This window comes from Piliocolobus tephrosceles, chromosome 15 (genome assembly GCF_002776525.5).
Source record: "Piliocolobus tephrosceles isolate RC106 chromosome 15, ASM277652v3, whole genome shotgun sequence".
NCBI classification, from domain to species: domain Eukaryota; kingdom Metazoa; phylum Chordata; class Mammalia; order Primates; family Cercopithecidae; genus Piliocolobus; species Piliocolobus tephrosceles.
Window position 1 is genome coordinate 8,578,225 of NC_045448.1, and position 27,904 is coordinate 8,606,128.

General features: G+C 41.7%; 1 protein-coding gene across 2 annotated transcripts in view; it reads right to left on the minus strand.

Moving 5' to 3' along the window:
- Positions 1–25,403, minus strand: part of KIDINS220 (kinase D interacting substrate 220) — a 111,568-nt gene extending 86,165 nt beyond the window's left edge. The window contains exons 1-5 of one of the 2 annotated variants that reach the window (XM_023199008.3): positions 25,270–25,403; positions 14,498–14,641; positions 6,255–6,353; positions 5,161–5,259; positions 206–304 (exon numbers count right to left, since the gene is read on the minus strand). In XM_023199008.3, coding sequence (XP_023054776.2) covers positions 206–304; positions 5,161–5,259; positions 6,255–6,353; positions 14,498–14,605 — 405 coding nt within the window. In that variant the 5' untranslated portion in view covers positions 14,606–14,641; positions 25,270–25,403. Of the gene's footprint in view, positions 1–205; positions 305–5,160; positions 5,260–6,254; positions 6,354–14,497; positions 14,642–25,258 lie in introns of both variants that reach the window. The other variant, XM_023199015.2, reaches the window with a different exon arrangement.
- Positions 25,404–27,904: the final 2,501 nt, after the last annotated feature.

Here is a 27,904-nt window from a genome sequence, read left to right on the forward strand (position 1 = left end):
GTTTTGAAATCATATTCTGCATAATATGAGAGATATTTTAATATATATAGTTTAATATATAATATATAGATATTTTAATAATAATATAGTTTAATAAGATAAAGAATATTTCTACCCACAATGAAGCCAAGTATAATCAACCTTAAGTATTCCCTAAGAAAACTTACCACTTATAATACAAACAAATTTGTTTGTTAATGCTTACCAGACCAGTGACACTTGGATTGGCACCATGAGAAAGAAGCAACTCTACTACGTCAGTACGGCCTTTGTAACATGCCCACATGAGAGCTGTCCATCCTCCCTAAAGAAAAAAAGTAGGGGGAAGGGAATCAAACTTTAGATCATCTCTGAGTATAAAAAATGTCACTAATGAAATTTCTTTAGTAAATATCTTTATAAACCATTGTTTCGTGATGGTAGTATTATATAGTTTTAAATTCCCAGGCTCCCCAAATACAATAGTACATGAAGTAAGTCAAATCTCTTGCATCCACAAATGGTTAGTCCAAAGTTTACACTATATAACGAAACCTGAATTAGAGAACATTCATTATGAACTCTTTCAAATTTCTAAAATTTATTTTGGCTGTCTAAAAATATTTCTTCAGGCTGGGCGCGGTGGCTCATGCCTGTAATCCCAGCACTTTGGGAGGCCAAGGCAGGCGGATCATGAGCTCAGGAGTTTGAGACCAGCCTGGCCAATATGGTGAAATTCCGTCTCTACTAAAAGAATACAAAAATTAGCCGGGCAAGATGGCGTGCACCTGTAGTCCCAGCTACTTGGGAGGCTGAGGCAGAAGACCCACTTGAACCTGGGAGGCGGAGGTCACAGTAAGCCGAGATTGTGCCACTGCACTCCAGCCCAGGCGACAGTGCGAGACCATCTCAGAAAAAAAAATTTTTTTTCTTCAGAAAACTTTCTATGTTCCTAGATATTCACTTCTTTATATGAATTTAAACTTTATCCAGAGAGAGATTCTAACAATCATATTCAATTCCTGCATTTAAACACATCCTTTAAACCCCAGATCATTATAGTACCTCTTGCTAAAAGAGAGAGGATGCGAAGGCATCTCATCCGTGATCAGAATTTCCAGATGTAGGCAAGGTCATTGGGTATGAATTAACACCACACTTGACGATGTTCTACTTACTAAGCTACAGGAGCAATTTTAACCTTAACTACGATACAATTCAATAAAAAAAGACCAATGTAATCAAATCTTACTAAGGATTTTTTTTTTTAAGTATGGAGCATCTTAAAAGGGCACAGAGCCAGCCTGAAAGAGCTTCTAATGGATAAAGTTGGAATAACGTGAGCAGTAATATTAGTACTGGACTATAACCCAAGGAATAAATACTTGTAAGTCCATACTGAAATAGAAAGATATAGATAGATATATAGATGAATGGATGAATGGATGGATGGCTGGATGGACAGACAGATGATAGATAGAGTAGGGTGTGGGGAAGGGAAGCAGGCACTCTTCCTTACAGAAGAATTCTAATTAATTAATGCAGAACATATGAGAGCAGCAGAAAATCATCATTACACCACCACAGTTATGGTAATAACTGCTGCAGGTAAGATTCACTGATGAATGCTAAATCAAATAGGTGAAAGTTTAGTCAGAAGAAAGGTATTTTGTTTAGTCTCAAAGTATCTTCCCCCAAATATTAAGTAATTACAAACGGAAAAATAGTACCCTTACAGTAACAGACACCACCCTAATCAAGAGATGAAGGCTGACATCACCAGTGATACCAACTGAAATCATGTTCCCCCTAGGAGGTACACCAAGAAAAGCACATCGCCTCTGGGACATCCTTCCCTCTAAAGCACATCTGCATCTGAACACGAGAAACATCTACAAATCCAAACTGAGGAACATCCTAAAACTACTGATGAGTACTCCTCTAAAGTGTTAAGACCGTGAAAGACACAACGTAGTTAGGTCAAATTACAGAGCTGGGCATTTGGTCAAGTAAAGTCTTACATCTATATTTTAACTTGTAAAATATTTGCCCAGAACTTTTTTTTTTTTTTGAGACAGAGTCTCGCTCTGTCACCCAGGCTGGAGGGCAGTGGTGCAATCTCAGCTCATTGCAAGCTCTGCCTCCCGGGTTCACGCCATTCTCCTGCCTCAGCCTCCCGAGTAGCTGGGACTACAGGCAGCCGCCACGCCCAGCTAATTTTTTTGTATTTTTAGTACATACAGCGTTTCACCATGTTAGCCAGGATGGTCTAGATCTCCTGACCACGTGATCTGCCCACCTCCGCCTCCCAAAGTGCTGGGATTACAAGCGTGAGCCACCGCGCCCAGCCTTGCCCAGAACTTTTTATCATCATGCCCTCACTTCAGTTTGAATAATGTCCCAGCTGGGCATGGTGGCTCATGCCTGTAATGCCAGCACTTTGGGAGGCCGAGACAGGCAGATCACTTGAGCTCAGGAGTTCAAGACCAGCCCGGGCAACATGGCAAAACCCTGACTCTACAAAAAATACAAAAATTAGCCAGCCACGGTGGTGTGCATCTGTAGTCCCAGCTACAAGGGGGGCTGAGGTGGGAGGATCACTCGAGCCTGGGGGACGGAGGTTGTAGTGAGCCGAGATCGCACCATTGCACTCCAGCCTGGGTGAGAGACCCTGGCTCAAAAAAAAAAAAAAAAAAAAGTAAGGCCTAGGCAGGAGGATCACTTGAGGTCAGGAGTTTAACACCAGCCTGGCCAACATGGTGAAATCCTATCTCTACTAAAAACACAAAAAGTGAGCCAGGCGTGGTGGCACATACCTGTAACCCCAGCTCCTCAGGAGGCTGAGGCAGAAGAATTGCCTGAACCTGGGAGGTGGAGGTTGCAGTGAGCCAAGATTGTGCCACCGTGCTCCAGACTGGGCAAAGAGCAAGACTCCGTCTCAGGGGAAAAAAAAAAAAAAAAAAAAAGAATAATATCCCTCTGGCCCCCTACGTAAGAAACTACGAGATAAAATTTTAATCTCAAGAAAATGAAGCTAAATTGGCAAAAGATTGAGACCAATTAACTATAGTATAGCTTTATATTTCATGAACTCTTTCTTTACTTTGGTGCCAGTAAAGGTCCTCACAGGAAGAGTCCCCACTAGACTTCTAATATTAAATCCTGGAATCCTTCCTGAGCCCCACAGGACCTCAGTGGTCACTCTCCTCTCCTTAAACAAGTCCCTGGGATTCTGTCTTCCCTCAGCTTGGTAATTACTACTGCCCACCCACCCAATCCTTTGAAGTTAAGGTCCCACAATACTGGTTACTAAGAGAGATACGGTCCTCAGTTTCCCCAGTTTTCAGTGTTTTAAAGCCAAAATAAAGACCCTTTAAATGTTAAAGGTTTTCTGCTCATCACTTTGAAGAAATAGGGAGAACCAAAAAAGTTTAAGAAATCAGTTTTTACAGGCCGGGCACAGTGGCTCAAGCCTGTAATCCCAGCACTTTGGGAGGCTGAGACGGGCGGATCATGAGGTCAGGAGATTGAGACCATCCTGGCTAACACGGTGAAACCCCGTCTCTACTAAAAAATACAAAAAACTAGCCGGGCGAGGTGGCGGGCGTCTGTAGTCCCAGCTACTCGGGAGGCTGAGGCAGGAGAATGGCGTAAACCTGGGAGGCGGAGCTTGCAGTGAGCTGAGATCCAGCCACTGCACTCCAGCCCAGGCGACAGAGCAAGACTCCGTCTCAAAAAAAACAAAAAAAAAAGAAATCAGTTTTTACAAATCTTAATGCACTTTTACACATTCATAATGTCTATTTTATTGTTCCTAATTCCCTTGCTGATATATGTAAAACAATGATAGAGGAGAAAGCCTTTGGAGCAGGGAGACCTGGTTCAAAACCCAGCCTAAGTGCTTACTAGCTGCGTGACTTAGGATAAAGACTCACCTCTTCCAGTCTCAATTTCCTCAATGATACATTGAGAATAAAATCTACCCTTAGTCCATAGGATTGTTCTGAGAAGTCAGTTAAATGACACAGCAGCTATAAAGCACCTAACGAGGCCAGGCATGGAATAGCTACCTACTGGTATAGTACCTATTGGTATGGTACCTATTCCACACCTGGTCTCTTTAGGTGCTTTACAGCTGCTGTGTCATTAACCCATCTGATCATCTGGTAAGGTACCGTTAATAAAGTGTTGAGAACTCGATAACTCCCTGCATTTCCCTTCTACCTTTTGTACCAACAAGACAAGAACCACACTTCACTCTCAGCTGTCATATCCATCTTTGCCTCAGTTACTGACATCATTATCTTCTCTCCCTCAACTTTCACTGCAACGTACTTAAATTCTTTTTGGAAATATATAAGATACCAGCGGTTCCCTGTATCTTCCTATAAAAATAAGGATACCACCCATTGCACTTAGTTTTGAGAACAAATATAAGATTATACAGGTTGAACTACTGTGAAATTTTAATGTATTATTAAGCGCAAAATGGTGAAATGCTAAGGCTTCTTAAAAACTCAGACCGTCTGTACTTCAAAAACCATCATCAGCTAAGTAATAAATATTTTATATATCACAGCAGATCATTTTCTTCCTTCTTCTACTATTTAAATCAACTTTTAAAAGGGCTGAACATTTTACAGAATTAGCCAGAAATGACCTCTCTCTTCACCTTATGCTTTAACCAGATGCCAAGCTCAAGTAAGAGCTAAGTAATAATTAAGGATCACATCTTGTTAAACTTCTTTCATGCACAGATAGCATGTCTGAAAATAATCACATTTTAAAAATAAATCTAAAAATACTATTCTGAAAAGTATAACTTTGAACACCTGGTAATAGTTTTAAAACTATACGCTGTGCCTCCTAAAGTCCTACCTAAAGGAAACAACTGTCTCAAAAGATCCAAAATGTTGATATATTAAAGAGTAATGAGTTATTTGTAACAATATGTCAGAATTTTAAACTCTGAAATAAACAAAAAATGACTAAGAATGTACTATGAGGTATATTATAACACCTGGGTTTTAAAACATTCTTGAGGGTCATTTCAATGTCCAAGCCCAAATTCTAAAAACATTATTATAATATCATTTCACACATAAAAATACAAGATTTCACACATATCTAGGATTATAAATAAGATTTCAGCTAATTAAGAACATATAAAAATGTCCATACCATATCACGGTGCTCCAAGTTAACCCCACATGTCAGTAGTTCCTCTACGATGTGTACATGCCCTTCTTTCGATGCGGATATAAGTGCTGTCCAATTATCCTTGAACACATATTTTAAAAGTTATCATTTTCAAACCAAAAATAACACTTCAAAGTAAGGAAAACTAAATTTCACCTTACATACCAAATGATCATACCAAGTTGACATGATGTGACCCATGCTAACTAAACTACTCTACAGTCACACTGAAGCTCTCTTAAGAATCCATCTGTCCACTTGCATCACTAAGAATGGGGTAAACATGGTTTTATAACTGCTTGTTCAGTCTTCTCACTGGACTTCTAATCATATACTGTGGTTTTTAAAAATGAGAAATGATGATCATCAAAACCTCAAAGCTAATCCTCATGGCTAGCCACCATTACTATAATTTAAATTCAAATTAAAGAGACTGTAATCAGATTTAAAAGCACATTCACAGACTACCAGACTACAGAAATCTCAAATGTTTAGATACAATGTGATAAAGAAAAGAACTATTCTCCTTTATTTTTTAAATAAAGGATATAAGCATCCTATGTTAACTTTTATTCCTAACTATAATCATTCAATTAAGAAACAAAATAGATGTAGCTGTGTGACCCTCAAAAGCAATTCCAAAAATACAGGGAGAATCAGAGGAAATGTAACCGTGTGGAATGTCGATTTACCCCTCAGAGGTGGTATCAGACGGGACCATATATTCCTGGCCATTATCATATGTGATGATATTTATAATAAGTTACCATTATGGGGAGTTAGCTAACATGACTCATATGTGGATATCTTCTAGGCGGACATTTAACTGTATGTACACATGTTCTCTATTCAGCCAGTCTCATCCATATAAAAAAAACCAAAGAGCTGAGATCCTTCATTGAAAGTAAAAATTTCTCTCCTGTATTACTCCTTTAAAAAAACACTGAGATAGCCCACTAGGCAAAGTTGAAATATATGTAAAAGTTTTAATTATTACTTTTGAATCACTTTTGAAAAACAAAAAACATAGCAAAGAAAAGAATGAGCAAATGATGAGTAAATTATTTAATATATACCAAATCTTCCAGATTGCAGTTAGCTCCATTCTTAATTAATTCCTTTACTATTTCCAGATTGCCTTGTTCAGCAGCTATCATCAGTGGAGTCTGGCCACACTAGAAAATTTAAAGGACACAGGCAACTTATCAAGATATGCTACTTTTACTAAAACATCACAGTTAAATATACCAAACATTTTCATGAATGTACGTTAAGCATTGGTTAGTTGTGTTTACTATATTTAACTTAGAAATAGCTTTGAACTTTAAGTTGCAGTTTAGTAATAATTTAAAAGTCAAAGAAAAAATAAAACATAATTTTTCTTCCCACAGTATTAACAATCTGTTTTTGGCCCTGCAAATTCATTTAAAGCAAGTAAATATGAATAATATTAGGATTTGGAATGCAATTACTGAAATATACATAAAATTTCAGAATACTTATGGTAGCCAAATTCTCTAACAATACAGGTAGAATACGATCTAGAATGTATTTTTAATTACATATAGATGTTTTGTCTGAAATAGGACCATAAGAAGAAAAGTAAAATAATGAATAAAAACAACCAGGTGCTATGTATAATACACATATGTAGTTTTTTAAAGCCTTCTCTTAGAAACTTAGTTCGCTAAACTAAATAAAGCTCCTACTAGGGAAATCAGTGTCCCAGCCTTCGGGTTAAGAATGAGTCCCAGGAGTACAGAGACGATGCTCCCTCAGCCCTGGAGACAAGGGCAGGGCTCAGGCAGCTAGGTACCTGGACAAAGTCACCCCTACCAGCAAGCCTCATCTACTGCAAGTGCAGTCAAAAGTTATCATTTTCTGTAAGTGCAATGACAGGAAACAGATCGGCAAGTACCAGGTTAGGCTGGGCACAGTGGCTCAGGCCTGTAATCCCAGCACTTTGGGAGGCCAAGGTGGACGGATCACGTGAGGCCAGGAGTTCAAGACCAGCCTGACCAACATGGTGAAACCCCGTCTCTACTAAAAATACAAAAAATTAGCCAGACATGGTAGCACACACCTGTAATCCCAGCTACCTGGGAGGCTGAGACACGAGAATCGCTGGAACCTGGGAGGCAAAGGTTGCAGTGAGCCAAGATCGTACCACTGCACTCCAGCCTGGGTGACACAGCAAGACGTGTCTCAAAAAAAAATTAAAATTAAAATTTTTCAAAAAAGGAAGTACCAGGTTAAAGAGTGATGACACTAAAGGTACTGAGACACACTAAGGCATATGAGAAAAATGTATACCAAAAACTAAGTTTAATTATGCAAACACTTAAACACCTACTTACTACATGTATATTAGTATGGGGGGAAATGTCTACGATTCTTTTAAATGCCCACCTGACATTATTCCTCGGCTTAAAACCCTTCGATGTTTTCCCATCGTTCTTTTGGATAAGAACCAACATCCTTACCCATGCTGACACAAACCCTGAGTGATGCGGAGCAGGGCATGTGCCTGGCTCTCGACCCAGTCTGTGCCACCTCCAGCCTCAACGTGCCCTCCTGCTCATTCCCACCTCCTTACTGATCCCCTATAATTTATTTCTCCTATACTAATCCTCGTTTGTAACCACATTTTTATTGTGTGATTAACAACTGATTATTTCTGTCTCCGCTAAAGGCCGGGAAACATGTCTGTTTTGCTTATGGGTTTAAAACTGTATACCCAGTGTGAGGGACAGTGACTGCCACACAGGTATCCAAATATTTGCTGAGTAAACGAGTGAGCAAAGTCTCAAAGAATTTAAAATTCTATTAGGCACAAAATCCAAATAAGCAAACAGTTATAATGATTAGCAAAATACAACAGATGCTATTATAAGAATAACACAAGTAAGGATTTAAACACAAACACTGGTTTAAAGTTCAAATATCGGTCACATTAAATACAGACATTCCTATGTAAGGATGGATGCTAAATTATATGTGGTAGCCACATGTCATCCAACCATGGTCATTAGGGAATGACGCATTACACATAAATAGATTTTCTGGGTGAAACAAGTTATCTTCTCAACATTAAAGCTGATTATAACTTTTATGATAATCATCATCCTAAAAAGCTATGCAGGTACTGCTACTTGTTAAACAGATGACCTGAAACATTACGTTTATAATTCTGAGTCGTAACTACCAACATCAATTACTTTGCCATGCATGCCTCTGTCAGCTCTAGGTTCTTTTTTTTTTTTTTTTTTTTTGAGACGGAGTCTTGCTCTGTCGCCCAGGCTGGAGTGCAGTGGCCAGATCTCAGCTTACTGCAAGCTCCGCCTCCCGGGTTCCCGCCATTCTCCTGCCTCAGCCTCCAGAGTAGCTGGGACTACAGGCGCCGCCACCTCGCCCGGCTAGTTTTTTGTATTTTTTAGTAGAGACGGGGTTTCACCGTGTTAGCCAGGATGGTCTCGATCTCCCGACCTCGTGATCCGCCCATCTCGGCCTCCCAAAGTGCTGGGATTACAGGCTTGAGCCACCGCGCCCGGCCAGCTCTAGGTTCTTTGGTATACATTCTATAGAACTGTTCTCCCTTCTAATCTACTGGGATACAAAGTCAGGCATCAAAGTCATTGGTAAAATATGTAAATTAAAGCAACAGACTCTAAATCCACAGTACTGAGGATACATCAATTTTACATCACAGTTTTCAAAATTATAATTCCAAAGACTCAGGGAAGTTTTCTGTTTACTCTCTGGGTCACAGTTACATTTCAGATGTTCACATAGATAAGTGTTTCTAGATAATGAGAGAAAAACATAATATAAATGTTTTAATAATATAAATGTTATAAATATATAACATAATATAAACGTTATAAATACATACAACACAAGTAGGAAAGATGGTATAAATTTGATAGCCTAGAAACATGCCAAATGAAAGACCTGAATTGTCATTATCTTTTCTTGCAGAAACTACTAGTTGTCTACCCAGTATGTAGACAGCCAGGGCTTGTTGGGGGTGGCAATGAGCTCAGCTGAAAAAAAAAAGCCCAGTGTTCAGCCTCACTTGCAGCTGGAAATAATCCCACAACGGTGCCCTGGCTAGCTCTCCCAGGAAAGCTCTGGCAGGGACTAATTCTGCTGGTCTGTGCCTTTTCCTTCTTCTTGGCCGAACTGAGACACAGTGCTGGAGCTTTTGAACATGACAGATGTGATGCAATAGGCACACAGTGAGGACTGGAGAGAAAGGAAGGAGCCTGGGTCTTGAGGATATCCTGAAGCCATCACATTAGCCTTGAAATGGCTCATCTAGCTTGTCATAATGAGAGAAAAACAAAACCTTAATTTGTCTAAATCACTATTTTGAGAGCTGTTCCATGCAGTACAAAGCAATTCTTAACTGATGCACCTTTTGTATCTACACTATCCAAAAAGATAATGACTTTCAGAAAAGGCTGCCATAAAGTTTTACAGGACCCCCAAAAATAGAACAATTGTTACTTTAAAAGTTGGGCCTGAAAACAAAGCCCATCTTTGGATTCTCCAAGTTCTTGCTTAACCAGTCCGGTAACTACAGTTGTAGAGATAGAGTAACTTATATCATGAAAACTTTCATTTTTCTACTTGAAAATGAATCAATAAAGATCCTTTCCATACCTGACCCCACACATCCCAGCAAATTCCAGGCCTATCTCCTTCCAGAAAACACAGGATTACATAATCCACATAAACCCTGCTCTACTACTTACAGTGACCTCAAGCCAAAACACATCAAAAACAAAACAGAACACTATGCACCTACTGAAATACTGGACTTTATCTCAGCTTCCCAGAAGACTACAATGCAAAAACAGCTACTATTCAAGCATCTTTTTGCTCTTCCCAATTTCCAGGTTCCCATATTTAAGTGTTTGAAACCTAAATAACCACTGTTTTTGTTTTTTTTTAAAGCAGTCCTTTTTTTATAAAGGGTTTCTACTTCTTCCAATAACTATAGTGAAACTAAAATATTTTGAAATCCTCCTTTGAAATTTCCTTTAAAGTCTATTTACAGACCAGGCGCAGTGACTCTCATGTCTGTAATCCTAGCACTTTGGGAGGCTGAGGCAGGAGGATCACTTGAGCCCAACAGTTGGAGAATAGCCTGGGCGAAATTGTGAAACTTCATCTCTACAAAAAAAAAAAAAAAAAAAAATTTAATGAGCCAGGCGTGGTAGCACACGCCTGTAGTCCTAGCTACTCGGGTGGCTGCGATGGGAGGATTGCTTAAGCCCAGCAGGTCAAGGCTGCAGTGAGCTGGATCATGCCATTACACTCCAGCCTGGGCAACAGAGCAAGATCCTGTTTCAAAAAAATAAAATAAAATAAAGTTTACTCATAAACATATAGCAAATTCCATTGCTTAAAGACTCAGTTCATTTTCTTAAACAGGAGAAAAATGACCAGCCTCAACACTATCCCCTTATACTAAGGAGAGCTGAGAGTGACTGTCTGTTCCTTTCAAAAATAAAATAAAAATAAAAACGCTTCGCTACACTACAAAGGACAAAGATTTGCCATCACTGAAAATATTCATAGGCCAAAGATTTCTCTAGTTTATAAATAAAGCAATAAAAGGAAACTAGAGTTCACTGTTTGTGGCCAACTATATGCTAATAAGCACAGTATCAGGCAATTTTACCCCTTTTTAAATTTGTTTATTTTACATTTCTTAGAGATAGGGTCTCAGTCTGTCACCCAGGCTGGAGTGTAGTGGTGCAATCATAGCTCACTGCAGCCTTGAACTCCTAGGGTCAAGCAATCCTCCCACCTCAGCCTCCCAAGTAGCTAGGTCTAAAAGGTGCCACACATAGCTAATTTCTTTAGAAGTAGGGTCTCACTACAGTGCCCAGGCTGGTTTCAAACTCCTAGGCTCAAGAGACTCCACCTCTCAAAGTGCTGGGATTACAGGTGTGAGCCCCTGCATACAGTCTACCCACATGATTTTAATTCATCTAATACTTAAGAATCTTTCTTTGATAACCAAAACACATTAACATGAAGTTACATAAATATAAAACGAGAGAAAAGGGGAAAAAATACAAACAACTTTTTGTAATTCTATAAAAATTACATTTTATCAGAAGTTGTAAACGCAAAATGCTAAAAAAAAAAAAAAATACCAGCTTTTACACTGAGCCATAACTGAACAAGCCTAGGTGGCTTCAAATTATCACTTTAAAACTCCAATTTAAATTGATACAATATTAAACTGGATATGTTAATATCCATTAAATGCTTATCTCACATGATGCTAAACTAAGCTCTATGCCACTGTGCTTTACTCCTTATAGCAATAAGATTAATTTTACGCTTACTGATGTGCTATCTTTTCCTTCTGAGTGAAGCTGTTTTCTCAGCATTCCCTAGACAAGTATCTCTGAAGTAAAATTTAATGTTTTCAAACTATCGTATGGTTATTCCAAATATGCTAACATATGCTAACAAAATGACTACTTCTGTAATAATTTTATAACAATTAACCTCCAATGATAAGTATCTTATCTATATATAACAATTTTTGACTATTCATAATCATAGAAGGGGGTAATGATGTTAACTAATGAAAATATATTTTGTTCAATATAGAAACATTGAAAATATAGGCATTAACATTAAATAAACTTTATTCTGAAAACTCACAGAAAAAACATAGAGCTTAAACCGATTATAATCTGTTTAAAGTCAAATCGAGCAAAGTTGAAATATGGACTCTACCAAATAATACATTGGATAGGAAACTAAGTAATTCAGTCATTTACCCATAAATAAAGATAAATAACAGTATTAATCTTTATACAGTTGCTATGCAAGTTAAATGAGCTAAGATATAGAAAATATATACCAGAATATTTGCATAAGTATTCAATAAAAACATTAGCTAGCATAGTATTATTGTAATAACAACATTTTTATATCAACATTTCCTTAACGACTGAGTTAACATTGAATGAAATTAGGTACCACAGGTCAGAAAAAGTAATAATAAAGTAATTACTAAGTCAATTTAGCAGCTTTAAAATCATTTATACGTCAGGCATGATGCCTCACGCCTGTAATCCCAGCACTTTGGGAGGCTGAGGCAGGCAGACAGATTGAGTCAAGGAGTTCAAGACTGGCCTGGGCAACATGGCAAAACCCCACCTCGGCTAAAACACAAAAAATTAGCCAGGTATGGTGGTGCACACCTGTGTCCCAGCTACTTGGGGGGCTGAAGCAGAAGGATCGCTTAAGCCTGAGAGGTCAAGGCTGCAGTGACCCGATTCTGCCACTGCACTCCAGCCTGGGCAATAGAGTGAGATCCTGTCTAAAAACAAAAAACAAAAGCAAAAACATGTATAGTATTTGCACACTCATGTTTATAGCAGCATTATTCACAACAGCCAACGGATGGAAGCAACCCAAATTTCTAGCCACAGATGAATAAATCAAGAAAATGTGCTATGTACATACAATGAAATATTATTCAGCCTTAAAAGGAAGGAAATCCTGTTACGTGCTATAACGTGAATGAATCTGGAGGATATTATGCTAACTGAAATAAGCCAGTCACAAAAAGACAAACAGTATGTAAGTCCAATTACATGAGGTGTCTAAATAGTCATATTCATACAAATAGAAAGTAAAATGGTCACTGCCAGGGTTTCGGGAGAGGGGGAAAGGCAGAGCCGTTGTTTAATAGACAGAGTTTTGATCTTGCAAGATGAAAAAGTTCTGGTAGGCTGGATGGAGTGGTCACGCCTGTAACTGCAGCACTTTTGGGAGGCCAAGGCGGGTGAATCACTTGAGGTCAGGAGTTCAAGACCAGCCTGACCAACACGGTGAAACCCCATTTCTACTAAAAATACAAAAAATTAGCCAGGTGTGGTGGCACACGACTGTAGTCCCAGTTAGGAGGCTGAGGCACGAGAATCACTTGAACTCAGGGGACGGAGGTTGCAGTGAGCCGAGATCACACCACTTCAGTCCAGCTAGGGCGACAGCAAGACTCCGTCTCAAAAAAACAAAAAAAAAAGAAAAAGTTCTGGAATCTATTGCCCAACAATGGAGAAATACTTAATACTCCTAAACTGTATCCTTAAAAATGGTTAAGATGGTAAAGACGTAAAATTTTATATTATGTGTTTATCACAATAGAAAATAAATAAAACTTTTTATATGTCTACACAAGATATATATGTAAGCAAATATATACGAACACATACATATATATACATACACATATAGTGTAAAATACAAAGTCACTCTTTATTCATCTTATCTACTGGCAAGCAATATTACACTCTTGAAAACACATACAGTTCTAAGAGACAGGGTTGTTTTCCTTAAGTTTTGTAAAAAAAACACATACCCTGACACTCACAAAATTTACACAAAACTGTATTAGCACCTAAAATGTCCTGCCAAATAATAATAGCTTGGCTTGCCAGGCATGGTGGCTCAACGCCTGTAATCCCAGCACTTAGGAGGCTGAGGCGGGCGGATCACGAGGTCAGGAGATGGAGACTCATCCTGGCTAACATGGTGAAACCCCGTCTCTCCTAAAAAAAAAAAAATTAGCTAGGAGAGGTGGCGGGCACCTGTAGTCCCAGCTACTCGGGAGGCTGAGGCAGGAGAATGGCGTGAACCCAGGAGGTGGAGCTTGTAGTGAGCCGAGATCGCGCCACTGTACTCCAGCCTGGGCAACAGAGCAAGACTTCATCTCAAATAATAATAATAGCTTGGTTTTTCATAATGAACTAAGATACACATTTTTTAACTCATAACATTGAGGAGAAATATCTCATTTCAGTTAATGTTTATTAATGTGTTACTAAATATAATACCTAACCTATTTAACGCTCTAATAAAGATGTAGGGTTTTTAAAATCCCACAGTGTGTGGGACAAACAATGGAGGAAGATAGTTGGGGCTCATTAAAGAAAGTATTTCAACAATCCCTGATTTTGTCTGGTTAATCAAGATCAGGTCCAGATGATCTCTAAAGTTTCACAGAAGTACGTGATTTCAGTAATCAAGCTTCCTGAATATATATTATTCCATCAGTGGGAAAAAAATCAATAAATCTAAATTCAATAGTCAATCATTTATATAAGTTAAAATGTACTCCAAAAACATGGATTTGAAGTACTTTTAACTATAAGACATTATATCATAAGTACAGTGCAATATTACTAAGGGTTAGAACTACGTATTTCTTACACACTTCTATACGTAGTAGGTAGTCAACAAATATTTGTGAAAGAATGTAATTTTGCAAACTTGGTCTTACCTCATTTCTCTCATCTACGTCTTTGCATTTTTCAAGAAGAGCTTTCAGAGCAGGAATGTTTTCTTCCTCTACATAATTTATTACGCTCTGTGATATCAAAACTGACATTTTCACAGAAAGCTGCAGTTCACTTTATTTGAATACCTGTTAAATTAGACAAAATACATATAATTTACAATCAGAAAAAAATTAAGTTACTATTAAATACAATATCCTTCTTAACATTAACCACATCCAAGGACACCTCCAGTGGCAAAGTGAAGACACGGCTTCCGACAGCTCCCATAGCTCAGGTGTCAAAAAGCTGCCAAGGTGTCTCTTAGGTTCACACTCACCTCCATCTTAACTTATCCAAACACCAGACTCCAGATCCATCCCCAAACCCTCCTCATCACCACTCTAAAATGCCTCCCCACTCCTCCCGCTGTCACCATCCCAGTAAACGGCAGCTGCAGGTCCATTCTTCCAAGGCCAAAAACCTTGGAAATGTTCACGACTTACCTCTTCCTCTTACACCCTACACTCAATTAGCAGATCCTTTTGGCTCTACCTGTAACACACATTTCACATCTGACTACTACGCACCACTTCCATCACCGCCACCCTGGACGAGCCACCGTGACTCATCTGCACCACTGTCGTCGCTTCCTAACTGGCCTCCCTGCCTCCACCGGACCCGGAAGAGTGGGTTTTAAATGGTCTCACTGCAAATAAAGAATTAAGTATGTGAGGTGATGAATATGTTAATTAGCCTCATTTGATCATTCTACAATGGATACATGTATCAAAACACCACACTGTACCCCATAAATATATAAAGTTTGTCAATTAAAATTACATGACTTTTTTTAAACCTTTAACATATATCAGAATCACCTGAAGAGCTTTTAAAGCAGATTCCTGGGCCCCACCGTCAGAGATTCTGACTCAGCAGGTCTGAGTGGGGCCCCTTACTCTGCATCTTCATCCAGCTTCCTGTGACACTGACACGCATCTTCATCCAGCTCCCTGTGACACTGACACGCATCTTTATCCAGCTTCCTGTGACAATGACACCACTGAGGAAGAACCACAGTGTGGGTAGTACTAAGTCAGAGCATGACCTCTTTTCTTCGAAGCCCTCTAAGGGCTTCTCAGAGTGCTCAGGATAAAATCAAATGTTTTTACCTTGGCCAAGATAACTCTAAGTGGCAAGAGTCTGACCTGTGTTACACCTGTGACTGTAGCTCCTACCACTCCCTCTCACCCTTCTGGCTGCCTGGCCACACTGAGCCCCTGTCCCACCTCACCAGGCCTCTGTGCTACTTTTCTGTCTGCCTAAAATTCTCTTCCACAGGACATGCACATGGCTCACCCCCTGACCTCCATCAGGTCACCTGGTTAGAAAGTCTCACCTGATGTCAGGGTACCGACCCCACACAGGCTTCACGGTCGCCCTGCACTCTCAACCCTTTGCCCTGCTTCCACCGCTCTCCGTAGCACTTGCCATCATCCGAAAAATGACATATTGTTCGCTGATTGTCTGTCTACCATAACTACACTTGAAGTTTCAAAGGAGTAGAAATTTTATTACTGGACATCCAAATGCAAATAAACAAACCTCAATCCATACTTTTTACCACACACAGGTGCTAACTCAAAATTCACCTAAATATAATGTCTGAAAGCACAAAAGTTCTAGAAGAAAACATAGATAACCTTAATGACCTTAGATTAAGGAAGATTTGATATAACACTAAAAGCATGGTGCATAAAAAAAGAAAACTGATAGACCAGAGTTTGTCAAAATTGAAAACTTTTGCTGTTATGAAAATGAAATTGTTTGGGACTGGTGAATCCTTTTTTCCTTCCTTTTCCTCTACCCTTGAACAGGACTGTCTGTAACTGATATCCCATGCCTGTGCCCCAACTCTATGTTGGAGCAGATAACTTGTTTCTTGGGTTTCCCAGGTGGAAAGGAATCATGCCTCCAGATGGATACACACAGAGCCTCTCATACCTGATTTAGACGATGAGATTTAAACGAGACTGTGGACTTTGGGTTGATGCTGAAATGAACTGAGACTTTTGGGGAGGCCTTGGGATGGAATGAATATGTTTTGACATGGGAAGGAAATTTATCTCTGGGGGCCAGAGGGCAGAAACTATCGCACTCTATGATTCTACTTATACAGCATTCTGGAAACGGAAAACTGCAGGGGCAGAAAAAAGATCGGGGCTGTCAGGGTCTAAGGCAGGGGAATGAGATGGCTACAAAAGAGTACAAGAGAATCTGGCACGTTAATGGCTGTTCTATACTTGACTGTGGTGGCAAGATGTCCATTAAAAAGGGCGAATGTTATTATATGTAAACCACAAATAAGGATACCTTACTTTCAGGGAGTATATATTCAGAGCAACTTGAATTCATACTCCTGGGTTGAAAAACTTTTATTTTAAAACATGATGTTATTTGATCCCATAGTTTCACTTCTAGGAATTATTCTAAAAACATGAGAAACATGAACAACATTTTAAGATTTTAAGTAAAACAATTTTATCCTTAAGAACAAAAATCTTAGAAATGGATATTATATAAACTATAAAATTATAAAAATTCACAAAGTAGGATAATATACAGTCATCAAAATGTCTCAAAAAATGTGTTACAGAAAAATGCTCATGATAGCAGAAGTGGGGTAAAAGATTAAGAGCTATATATACAGCATCTCAGCTATTTTAAATATATACATGTTTAAATACTGGAAATAAAAAAAGAATAAATGGTGATGGGCATCAGTGTAATTTTTATTTTCTTTAAAACCTTTATTGCCGGGCGCGGTGGCTCAAGCCTGTAATCCCAGCACTTTGGGAGGCCGAGACGGGCGGATCACGAGGTCAGGAGATCGAGACCATCCTGGCTAACACGGTGAAACCCCGTCTCTACTAAAAATACAAAAACTAGCTGGGCGAGGTGGCGGGCGCCTGTAGTCTCAGCTACTCGGGAGGCTGAGGCAGGAGAATGGCGTAAACCCGGGAGGCGGAGCTTGCAGTGAGCTGAGATCCGGCCACTGCACTCCAGTCCGGGCGACAGAGCAAGACTCCGCCTCAAAAAAAAAAAAAAAAAAAAAACCTTTATTTCCTACATGTTCTGGAATGTGATGCTTCTATCATTAGAAAGTAGTGAGGGTTTTTATTAGCAATCATCACCAACACCCACCTTCATTTGTTCCTACTCCTTCTAGGATCAAGCCTAAGGCTTCAGTAGGGCTTGCAGGATCTGGCTCTCCCTCTATATCAGCCCCAGCTCACCCCACAGCCCAGCTAAGCAGAAGAACTCAAATTCACCACACTCCCCCAGTGCTGCTCCACACTCCTGCCTATGCTCAATGTGCTCCTTCCATGTAGAACACCATTCTCATCTCCCCTCTACCAAGGCATCCACGGCCCTCTGATTCACACAGCTACCATTTTTCATCTAGTTTACCCCCTAAAGCCTGAGATCACCCAACTCCACACTCAGTGCCTTAGTTTAGGCCTACACCATCTATACCAATCAAGACCCCTAAGGTTGCAAGAAACTAATTTAAACTAGCTTAAGCAAAACAGAAAAATGTATTTGAAGGATACTGGTTTATTTCCCATAACCATACTACGGGAAGAGCGGGTGCCAATGGACCTCAAATGCCAGGAGGATTCTCTTTCTCCACTGGCTTAATCTACTTTCATTCTAGACCAACTACTTCTACACAAAGGGAAATAGAGCTTTCCACAACCATGCAGCCTCAAATTAGATGGTTTATCTATTTTTTGAGACAGGGTCTCACTCTGTCACTCAGACTGGAGTGCTGTAGCACGATCAAGGCTTACTGCAGCCTTGACCTCTGGGGCTCAAGCGATCCTCCCACCTCAGCCTCCTTAGTTGGGACTACAGGCGCACACCACCATGCCCAGCTAATTTTTGTATTTTTTTTAGAAATGAGGTTTCACCATGTTGCCCAGGCTGGTCTCAAACTCCTGGGCTCCAGTGATCCGCCTGCCTCTGCCTCCCAAAGTGTTATGATTACAGGTGTGAGCCACCACACCTGGCCTAAATCAGATAGTCTCTAACACCAGAGAAAGCAGGCTATTCTTTGTTCCCAGATCCAAAAGTCTCAGAAAAGGGCTCTGACTGCCCAGGCTGGATCTGTTGCACACCCAGAACCAATCAACTAGAGACACAAAGTTGGGGGGGGGGGGGTTACGAGGTCACGCCGTATTGCCACTGCTTCCAGAAAAGAGTAAACAGTTGTAATCTAGGCATCAATCCTGAAAACGTCCACGACACCGTCTCTCACCCAGATCAACGCGACAGGCCAGCAAACTTTCGCCTCCTCTCTCCAGTCCCGCCCCCTGTAAGCCATTTGCCACACTGAAGCGAGAGTGAACCTACAATACATTTTTCTTAAAACCAAGGTTGGGAGGACAGATGACAGCTTTACTACTTACAAGTTATTCAAGGAACTTACACCTTCTAGGGCTTTCAAAGCCATTGTAAAGATGCAAATACGCAATTCCTATGGAAAGCTTCGCTCTCCACAGAGCAGAAAACTCCGTAAGATCAATTCTTGATTATAATGAGGGCATGCAGATCCTCCACCATCTGGCCCCATCTTACCATTCCAGCCTCATCTCTTTCTCCCCTCCCCAGCCCCATCCCTCCCACCATTTACACAGTCACATCTAACTTCCGGCTCCAGCCAGACTGATCTACTTGCAGCTCCTTCACTGCCCCACACTTTGTTCTTCCCAGACCTTCGCACTTAATGCCCCCTCTGCTTAGCAAGTCCACTCGCCACGTATGTATGCCTGGACAGCTCCTACCAATCCTTAAGAACATGGCTCTAACAGATCTTCTGGAAGCCTTCACTGACTGGCTGCTTACCCCAAGCTGGGCCAGGCCCTGGGCTCCTCCACACCTGTGTATACATCTAGTCATAGACTGCTCACATCACACTCAACTCTCCTCTTCATCGCATTGTACTTACTCTCTCCACATCTCCCTCAGACTAGAAGTTCTGGCAGCAGGATCCGCTTTATATCTAGCACAATGTCCAGACAACAGGGGGTGAGAGAGAAAAGCAGCCCCTGACTGTCGGGAACTGACCTGGCACGCACAGCCAGACTTGGTGTTCTAACGTAAATGCAACAATTTCAAAGAATGCCAACATCAAACAAGGTCACTCTGCCACCAGGATACGAAGACAAACTTAAGACTACTCTGGAATCATATCTGAACACAGACAAAAACATGAACATCACCCAAACCACAAAATGCTCAAACATCTTCCTATCCTGGCTAATATGAAGGATTGCTGCTTCTTTATCAATTACAGCTTTAGCCTCACTCCGTACCTCTCGCCTTTTCGTTAAGATTTTAAATATCCAATTGCAGAATTCCCAGTCCTCCTGCTTCCTGAAGCACCCAAGACTAAGCAAAGCTTTGCTTCCTTGAACTCTTCCCCGAATCACCTAACATCATCTCGAATCTTCTAAGTGCTTTCTAACAACCTCTTACAGAGACCCCCATCGTTCCCTAGGACAGGCCTTCTCCTTCACTGCAGGGAGTTAATAAGACCAACTTTGTTCAACTAGAGGTACGGTCCTGGCAGTCTTTGACTAGAAGGCATTGACAGTGTTTAATAAATTTCACTGAATAATCTATTATTAAACGTCATGTTTGTAAGCACATATGTAAGTACCTAGAAATTACAAAGTAAAATTTGAACATTAAATCCACATCTGTTGATACATACAAGAGTAAAACCAACGACACACTGTCATGTTGAAGAGTACGTGTGTAGTATAACGCTCTTTGATAAAATAAATAAGACCCCCATATATGTATCTATCCAGTGTGTACACATGAACAAAAAGAAAAGCGTGGAAGGACACACACCTGGCTGTAAAATTCGTTATCTTACCATGTAGGACTAAAAGGAGGAGATAATTAGCTTTGCCTTTATGCATCTTTGTGATATATTGTTTTACCTGATACGTCTACATTCATTTTCATTAGAAAAAAAAAGTTTCATCACAGGTGGAAAACTACAGCTTCTCATCTTCACATTTCAGTTTCAATGTTCACTTCCAAAAAGCCTTTCGGCTTAAAACGAAGCTGTCTAGTGGCCAAAAGTATGGACAGACTGCCTTGGTTTGACTCCTGACTTTATTGCTGACCATTATATCATCTCTGGCTAGTTTCTTTTTTTCTTCTTTAATTTTTTAACTAATACATAATAATAGCACATATTTACAGGGTACGTGTAATATTTGGATTACATGCATATGATGTGTGATGATCAGAGTATTTAGGATATCCATCACCTCAAATATTTATCATTTCTTGGTGCTGGGAACATCTCAAATCTTATCTTCCAGCTACTTTAAAACATACAATAAAAAATAAAATATACAATAAACTGTTAAGTATAGTACCATGCTGCTGAACACTAGAGCTTATTCCTTCTACCTAACTGTATGTCTGTATTCATGAACCAACCTCTCTTTATCACTCCCTGTCCCCTGGGCTAGTTTCTTCATCTCAGGGTCTGAGTCTCCCCATCTTCAAATAACTGCACAATTACATGCAATGGGATTAAAATAATACCTTACCCATATGAAGCCAATAAATATTAGCTGCTTTACATAATAACAGAATATGATCATTTCTTAACCACCCTTTCTTGGTAAGAGTCTCAATACCTGGATTGTTCTGTATTATGGAATCATTTTTATTCCTTCATAACACTTTACTAAACTTGTAACTTACATATTTACCTTTTTTACATTTGTCTTTTTTTTTTTTTTTTTTTAGCTACACCTGCTGGAATGGGACATAGTTACCTCATTAATAGTTGTCTCTCCCACTAGGATATAAGCTTATAAAAAGAATGGATTATTTTCTTTTGTTCTACACCAAATACCCAACACTTAGCTTAATAGTTGGTTCATACAAGACACTATATTTCTTGAATAAATGGACATCAGTTGAATCTAATGTCCACAGCATTTTCTGTCTAATGAGAATATAAGGCTATACATTCTTTTGCACAATTAGCAAAAAAATGAATGTCTTGTCACCTGTTTTGAAAATGACAGAGGTAGCCAACAGCAATGGCGGAACAAAAAATTTATGTTGCAGTAAGCTCATTTTTAGAACTTGCCAATTTAATAGGCAAAATCTCTAAATGTATTCAAAATGCTTTCACCAAAAGGCCAATCGGTTAACAGATGCACCCTATAACTTTTCTCCGGTTACAGACACAGTGTATGAAAGCAACGACAGTGGCCATGCTGCCCAATGCTTACTTCTTATCCTCCAGATGTGACACAGTAAGTTCCTGAATGTGGCCCCTCCCATGGTTCTCCTATCTCCAGCCCCTCTTTTCCTCCTCCCACTTAAGTCTCCAGCAGTGATCATCCCTATGCAGTCCCCAGAGCATACCCTGGTGCTGACATTCCTGGGCCTGGGTGGCAGCCCTTTGCCCCCTCCACACAGAGGCCTAAGTGGTCCTCCTGAATCGTGTCTTCTTACGACCATTCTGTGCTCAAAACACCCCAACAGTTGTCCTCTCACTCAAAATAAAATCCCAGATCCCTACCATGGCCGACAAGGCCCTGCTTGATCTATTCCACCCCTTTCCCACCTCCCTAAGCTCAACTCTTCCTGCTCCTTCTCCTTGACTCTGCTCAGGCCACAATGACTTTCCGCACATATGTCACCTGGTCAGAGCTTCTCTGACCACCGTGTATAAATGGTGTATAAAACAGCCCTCTCCCCTCTACTATATCCCCCTCTTCCATGGCCCTACTTTAAAGGTCTTCCTTATAACACCTAGCATCACTCCACATACCACATACTTTGTTTTTGGTCTGCTTCCCCTAGCCAAACAAATGTAGCTCAATAAGAATAAAGACTATCTCTGTTTTGTTCACTGCTGAATCTCCAGCACTTAGAGAAGTGCCTGGTACACCACAGAACCCAGGATCGGTAGAATGAATGGACATGCCCACGCTGATCCAAATACCTGGAATGCCTGACCAACTTTAACATTCTTAACAAGCCAAAACATATCTTCAAAACCCCACTCGCGGGTCACCTTTAAACTAACTTATGTATATATATGTATGTATGTATTTAGTTATTTTTATTATGACAGAGTCTGGCTCTATTGCCCAGGATGGAGTGCAGTGGCACATTCACAGCTCACTGTAGCCTCAAACTCCTGGACTCAACTGATCCTCCTGCCTCACCCTCCCTGAGTAGCTGGGACTACAGGTGCACACCAACACACCCAGAAAACTGTTTATATTTTTAATTTTTGTAGAGACAGGTCTTGCTATATTGCCGAGGCTGCTCTTGAACTCCTAGCCTCAAGTGATCCTCCTGCCTTAGCCTCCCAAAGCACTGAGATGACAGGTGTGAGCCTGCACGCCCAGCCTTGAACTAATTTATTAAGGGCTGTCTCTCTCCTTCATTCTTACATCCCCAGAACCTATTACAGATCTAGAAAAGGTAGAAACTTAATAGATAACTGTCAAATTGAATAACTGCATAGGTATGCTAAAGATACCTCTTCTGGAGGACTTTGCCCACTCACAGCCCCTGCTACTCTCAACAGCCATGTTCTCTAGCATCAGCCATACCCAGAGATGGGCATATGATCTGTGGCATGAAACTGTTGAAAAAGATAAGCTGGGCCAATCAGACTCCTATCTCTAGAACTGGGAATTAGAAACCAGAGACTGGGCCAATCAATACGGGTCACACATAAAATGATACAGTTCTGAGACATCCAATCAGCAAAGAGAGAACACAACAGATATGAACAGAAAAGAGACTCCTCCTAAGTAAGAGAACAAATGTGGCCCCTAAAAGGAGGTCAGGGCTGCAGTGAGCCAAGATCACACCACTGCACTCCAGTCTGGGCAACAGGGCCAGACCCTGTCTCCAAAAAAAACAAAAAACAAAAAAGTTGCCCCAGGGAGATGTAGAAAATGGAGCTACCTGGGATCCTGACTTCTGACTCATTCAATCCCATAATCTCCTTTTCCTTGAAGTAAAAGATTTAAGTTTCTGTTCTTTGTCTTCTAAACAGTCCTGACAAATACAGCAGCACATAAAATGGAGAAACTGACAGTTCTTGAGCAAAACCAGGAAGAAGGGGATGGCACATTCATACATGATCCTATAAAAATTAATCTGGCAGTGTACGTGACCCAGACTGGAAAAAACCACAAAGAATCAGGGCCCCAGATGCCAGTCGAGGAACCACCAGACAGACAGTACAATATAAAATCCCCAGTATTTGAATTTTCTGACCTACCAAAATATCCAGAAGAGAGATTCTGGATACAAAGACAAAACTAACTATGTGACTGGATGGAAAAGAAAAGAACAGGTGGAGATGACCAGATGCCCAGCATAGGTGACTGAAGAATGGAGCTGCCCTTAACAACAACAACAAAAAAAAAAAAAAAACAGGAGAAAGAGTAGACTTTCCTCTACTTAGTTATGCCTCCTCTCTTCCCTCCCACCACCCCAGCTGGGTGAATGGGGCTATGGGGTGGTTTGGCCAGGCTGAATTTGAAGTGTCCCAAAAGAGCTAGGTTGAAGAAATCCACCCAATACTTGGAAAAATACATCGTTCACACTGTGTGTGAATGATCTGGAAATTATTCACATAAAGGGTGTAGAACAAGGATTCTCAAACTTGTGTGCATCAGAATTATTTGGGAAGCTGGTCAAATACACATATCCCTTGAGCTCCCCGAGAGAATCCCATTCCCTAGATCTGGGGTGGTGCCCAGAAACTGACATTTTAACTAGCACCCCAAAATGATTCTGATGAAAGTAGTCCATGCTAGTAAAGCTAGAAGAGAACAAAGAACACACCTGGCCACGGCATTTCCCAACCCGGGCCCCGCACTCGGCACACCAGGGTGGTTTAAAAAGGTCTGGTCCTCAGTGTTGTCAAAATGTGGACAGGAACGAACCTGAAGGGGTGATTCCCGAGCCACACCTCAGGCCGAAGGAATGGGAATCTCTAAAACGCTAAGAAATCTACATTTTAAACAAGCGCCCATAGGGAGCAGATATGACTGCATAAATAGTAATTCAAAAAAAAAATTCTTCATCGGTTTAAACCTGTCAACTTGAAAGAATAAAAATTTCAACATTACAAAGTGATGAAGAAATTATTTCCCTATAAATAAATCTTGGAGGGGTGGAAATCAATGGCTTGCACTATTTTGCCAGGCGTTTAAAAGCCTGCACAGGACAATGGAGCAATGGAGCCCACGATAAAAGCAAGGGAGAAAACAACACCTCCGGGCCCGTGGAAGCCTAGGAAGAGGAACCTAAAACGGTTAGCGGTACCAGCTAAGGGGGCTCTCAAGGTGGTGCATGTGCCAGAGGCTGCTTGGCAAAAGAAAAAAAAAAACGGTTTTACCAACACCCTTCACCCCAACCCACCCGAGGGGCCCCGAGGAGACAGACCACCTGAGACTCCAAGGTCGGAGACCTTCCCGGCGCTCCAGCAAAAGCGGACTCGCCCCGAAAGCCGGGGCCCGAGCGTCTGGGGCCCGCGCGAGGCCCTCCCCCGGACCCCCGTCCCGAGCTCGCCCCTCCCGCGCACTCTCCAGCTGTCCCACCTCCTCGCCCGGCTCCCCCCGCCCGGCCTCGCCCCCATCTCCTCCCCAATTCCGCGGCAAAGCCCCGCGACCGGCCTCCACACTGACCGTCTCCCAACCTGGTCCTCGGCTCCGGCGGAACGGGCCCACTTGGCTGCAGGCGATGTTAGAGGACGGGAAAGCAAGAGACGGCGACTGCAAGCGTGTCGCCCTCACCACACCCGGCGGCCATATTCTTCCCTCTCAGCGAACTGACAGATCACGTGCCCTGGGTAGGGGCGGGACTCCGGGTTGTCACGCCCCCTGAGCGTGAAGGGGAGGGGCGTAGAGCAGGCGGGGCTGGAGGGGCCGCGGGGCGGGGAACCCCGGACCAGCGCCCTAGGCAATGTTTTTCACTGTCATTGTCACTCTTATGACAGTTAATTTATTATCCCTATTTGCCATTATACTCAACCTTATTCAGAGAAATAAACATCAATTATAACCTCAGAAGACACTGCACAAACATGAGAAGTGAAAGCCGGCTCAGCAGCCTTCTTCCGGATCCAGGAGCGAGACCTCCGCCTTCCACGGGGCCTGTGGTTCATACTCCCGGCCTTCCAGGTCTCCCACCACCTCCCCTCACCTCCTTCAGCCTCCACACTCCTAGGCCTTGCTGCCAATAAGCGTCAATCTTGATTTTTGAAAAAGTCCAAGGATGATTGCGACGCACCTACCTATGTGTCAACCTACAACTCGGGAAAAAGCCAGTAAGGAGCCTGACTTCATGAGAAGTTGGTGCGGACTGGGGACAATGGCTCACACCTGTAATCCCAGCGCTTGTGAGGCCAAGGCGGAGGATCACTTGAGCTCGGGAGTTTGAAACCAGCCTGGGCAACATGGAGAGACCTCGTCTCTACAAAAACCAAAATACAAAATTGCAAAACTTAGCCAGGCGCGGTGTGGCAGGATGGCTTCATCAGAAGTTGCCAGCGAGGAGCATGGACGGCTTCATCAGAAGTTGACGTGACCCTTGTAAGCCAAAAATAAAATCCTAAGGCCTCCCAAACGTCTGCATGGACCCCTCTTCTCTGCCAAGGGCATTCCAGAGTTAACCTTAACATCTAGTTCAGGCCATGATGGAAGAGGGAGTCTGGCCTCTTTATATCCCTCCAGCATTAACATCAATGCAGACATAAAGTCTGGTAAGAAACATTGACAGTCTATTCTCTCTGAAGCCCGATACTTGAGGCTTCACCTGCATAATAAAACCTCGGTCTTAAAAAGTAAAGTAAGTAAACCCCTTCTACTGATAAGAATTCTTTCAACCAATTGCCAATCAGAAAAATTTTAAATCTACCTATGACCTGGAAGCACCCCCTCCCTTCGAGCTGTCCCGCCCTCCAGATGGAACCACGTAAATCTTACATGTATCGATTGATGTATTAGGCATCCCTAAAATGTTTAAAAGCAAGCTGTACCCTGACCCCCGTGGGCACATGTCCTTAGGACTGCCTGAGAGTATGTCACGGGTGCTCCTTAGCATTGGCAGAAAAAACTTTCTTAATTGACTGAGACTGTCTCAGATATTTTGGGTTCATACCTTCCTGAAACAAGGCGAGAATACTCTCACACATACAACGAAGCCCTAAATGGTGTGATTTCTTTGGTAATGGCTTTGCTAAGGGCAGCCACTGTTGTAAACAGGGTGGGGTGGGGAGGGGGTGTTGGAGGTATGGTGAGATATAAGGATGAAGTTGACCTTAGAGTAGGGGAGAGAACAAGGACACAGGTTAAATGTGCCTTCTTTAACACAGCCTTTCTGAGTCCCGACGCTGTCCCAGGCACTGTGCAGTACGAAGGTAAGCACGGAGACTGAAATGGCCAACTCTGTGGGGGTCCACTAGGAAGGTTCACAAAAGAGGGGACCCCCTCAGCTGTATCTTACATAGAATTTGCCCATCACAGTCGGTTGAATGGGGTTAGGAAGAATGTCCGGGTTGGGGAACAACACTTTGGAAAAGAACGGAGATGAGAAGGAGATGAGAAGAATGGAGATGAGAAGGCCCAAAGTTCCAGGAACTAGAAATATTTGCCAGCCTTGGGGTGGGAGTAGCAGTGTGGGAGGGGGCAGGAGACAGAGCAGGGCCAGCCTTTGAAAGGCCTTGCATGTTAAGTACCACTTGGGAGTTTGTTCTGGGGAAACAGAAGGCCACTGAAGAGTTTAATGAAAGAAGTGGCATTAGCTGGCAAGTTTGTGGAGAAGTGGTTAGCAGGGCCACTGGGTTAGCGGGGCCACTGGGTCAGCGGGGCCACTGGGTTAGCAGGGAGAGTTGCTGGGGACTATTGGGATAGTCCTGGTTGGGAGCTCTGAGGCCTTTAAACAGATCCCTGGGATGAAAGTGGCCACAGTCAGGTGATGGGCTGATTAAATGACCATTTAATCAGGGGGAAGTTGACTTCCAACTTCCTGTTTTGGTGGTTAGGGATGGAGCCAGGGCTCTGAAACTAGTGCTGCAGGAGGAAGGGTGGGTGGGAGCGGTAGGGATGAGTCCAATGGGAACAGAACTCTGCAACCTCAACAGTTCATGGGAGGTGGAATCTGAGAAGGAGCTGCCAGAAGAATAGGATAGAAGCCCAGGAGAAAACATATTTCCAGGAGGGAGTCCTAAACTGTGCTACCAAGAGCAGGAGGGAAGACGACGAAGGAGGACAGAAAGAGGACTGGGGAAGCGGTGGGAGGTTTGGGGGGCTTGGGTGGCTGGAGGAAGACAG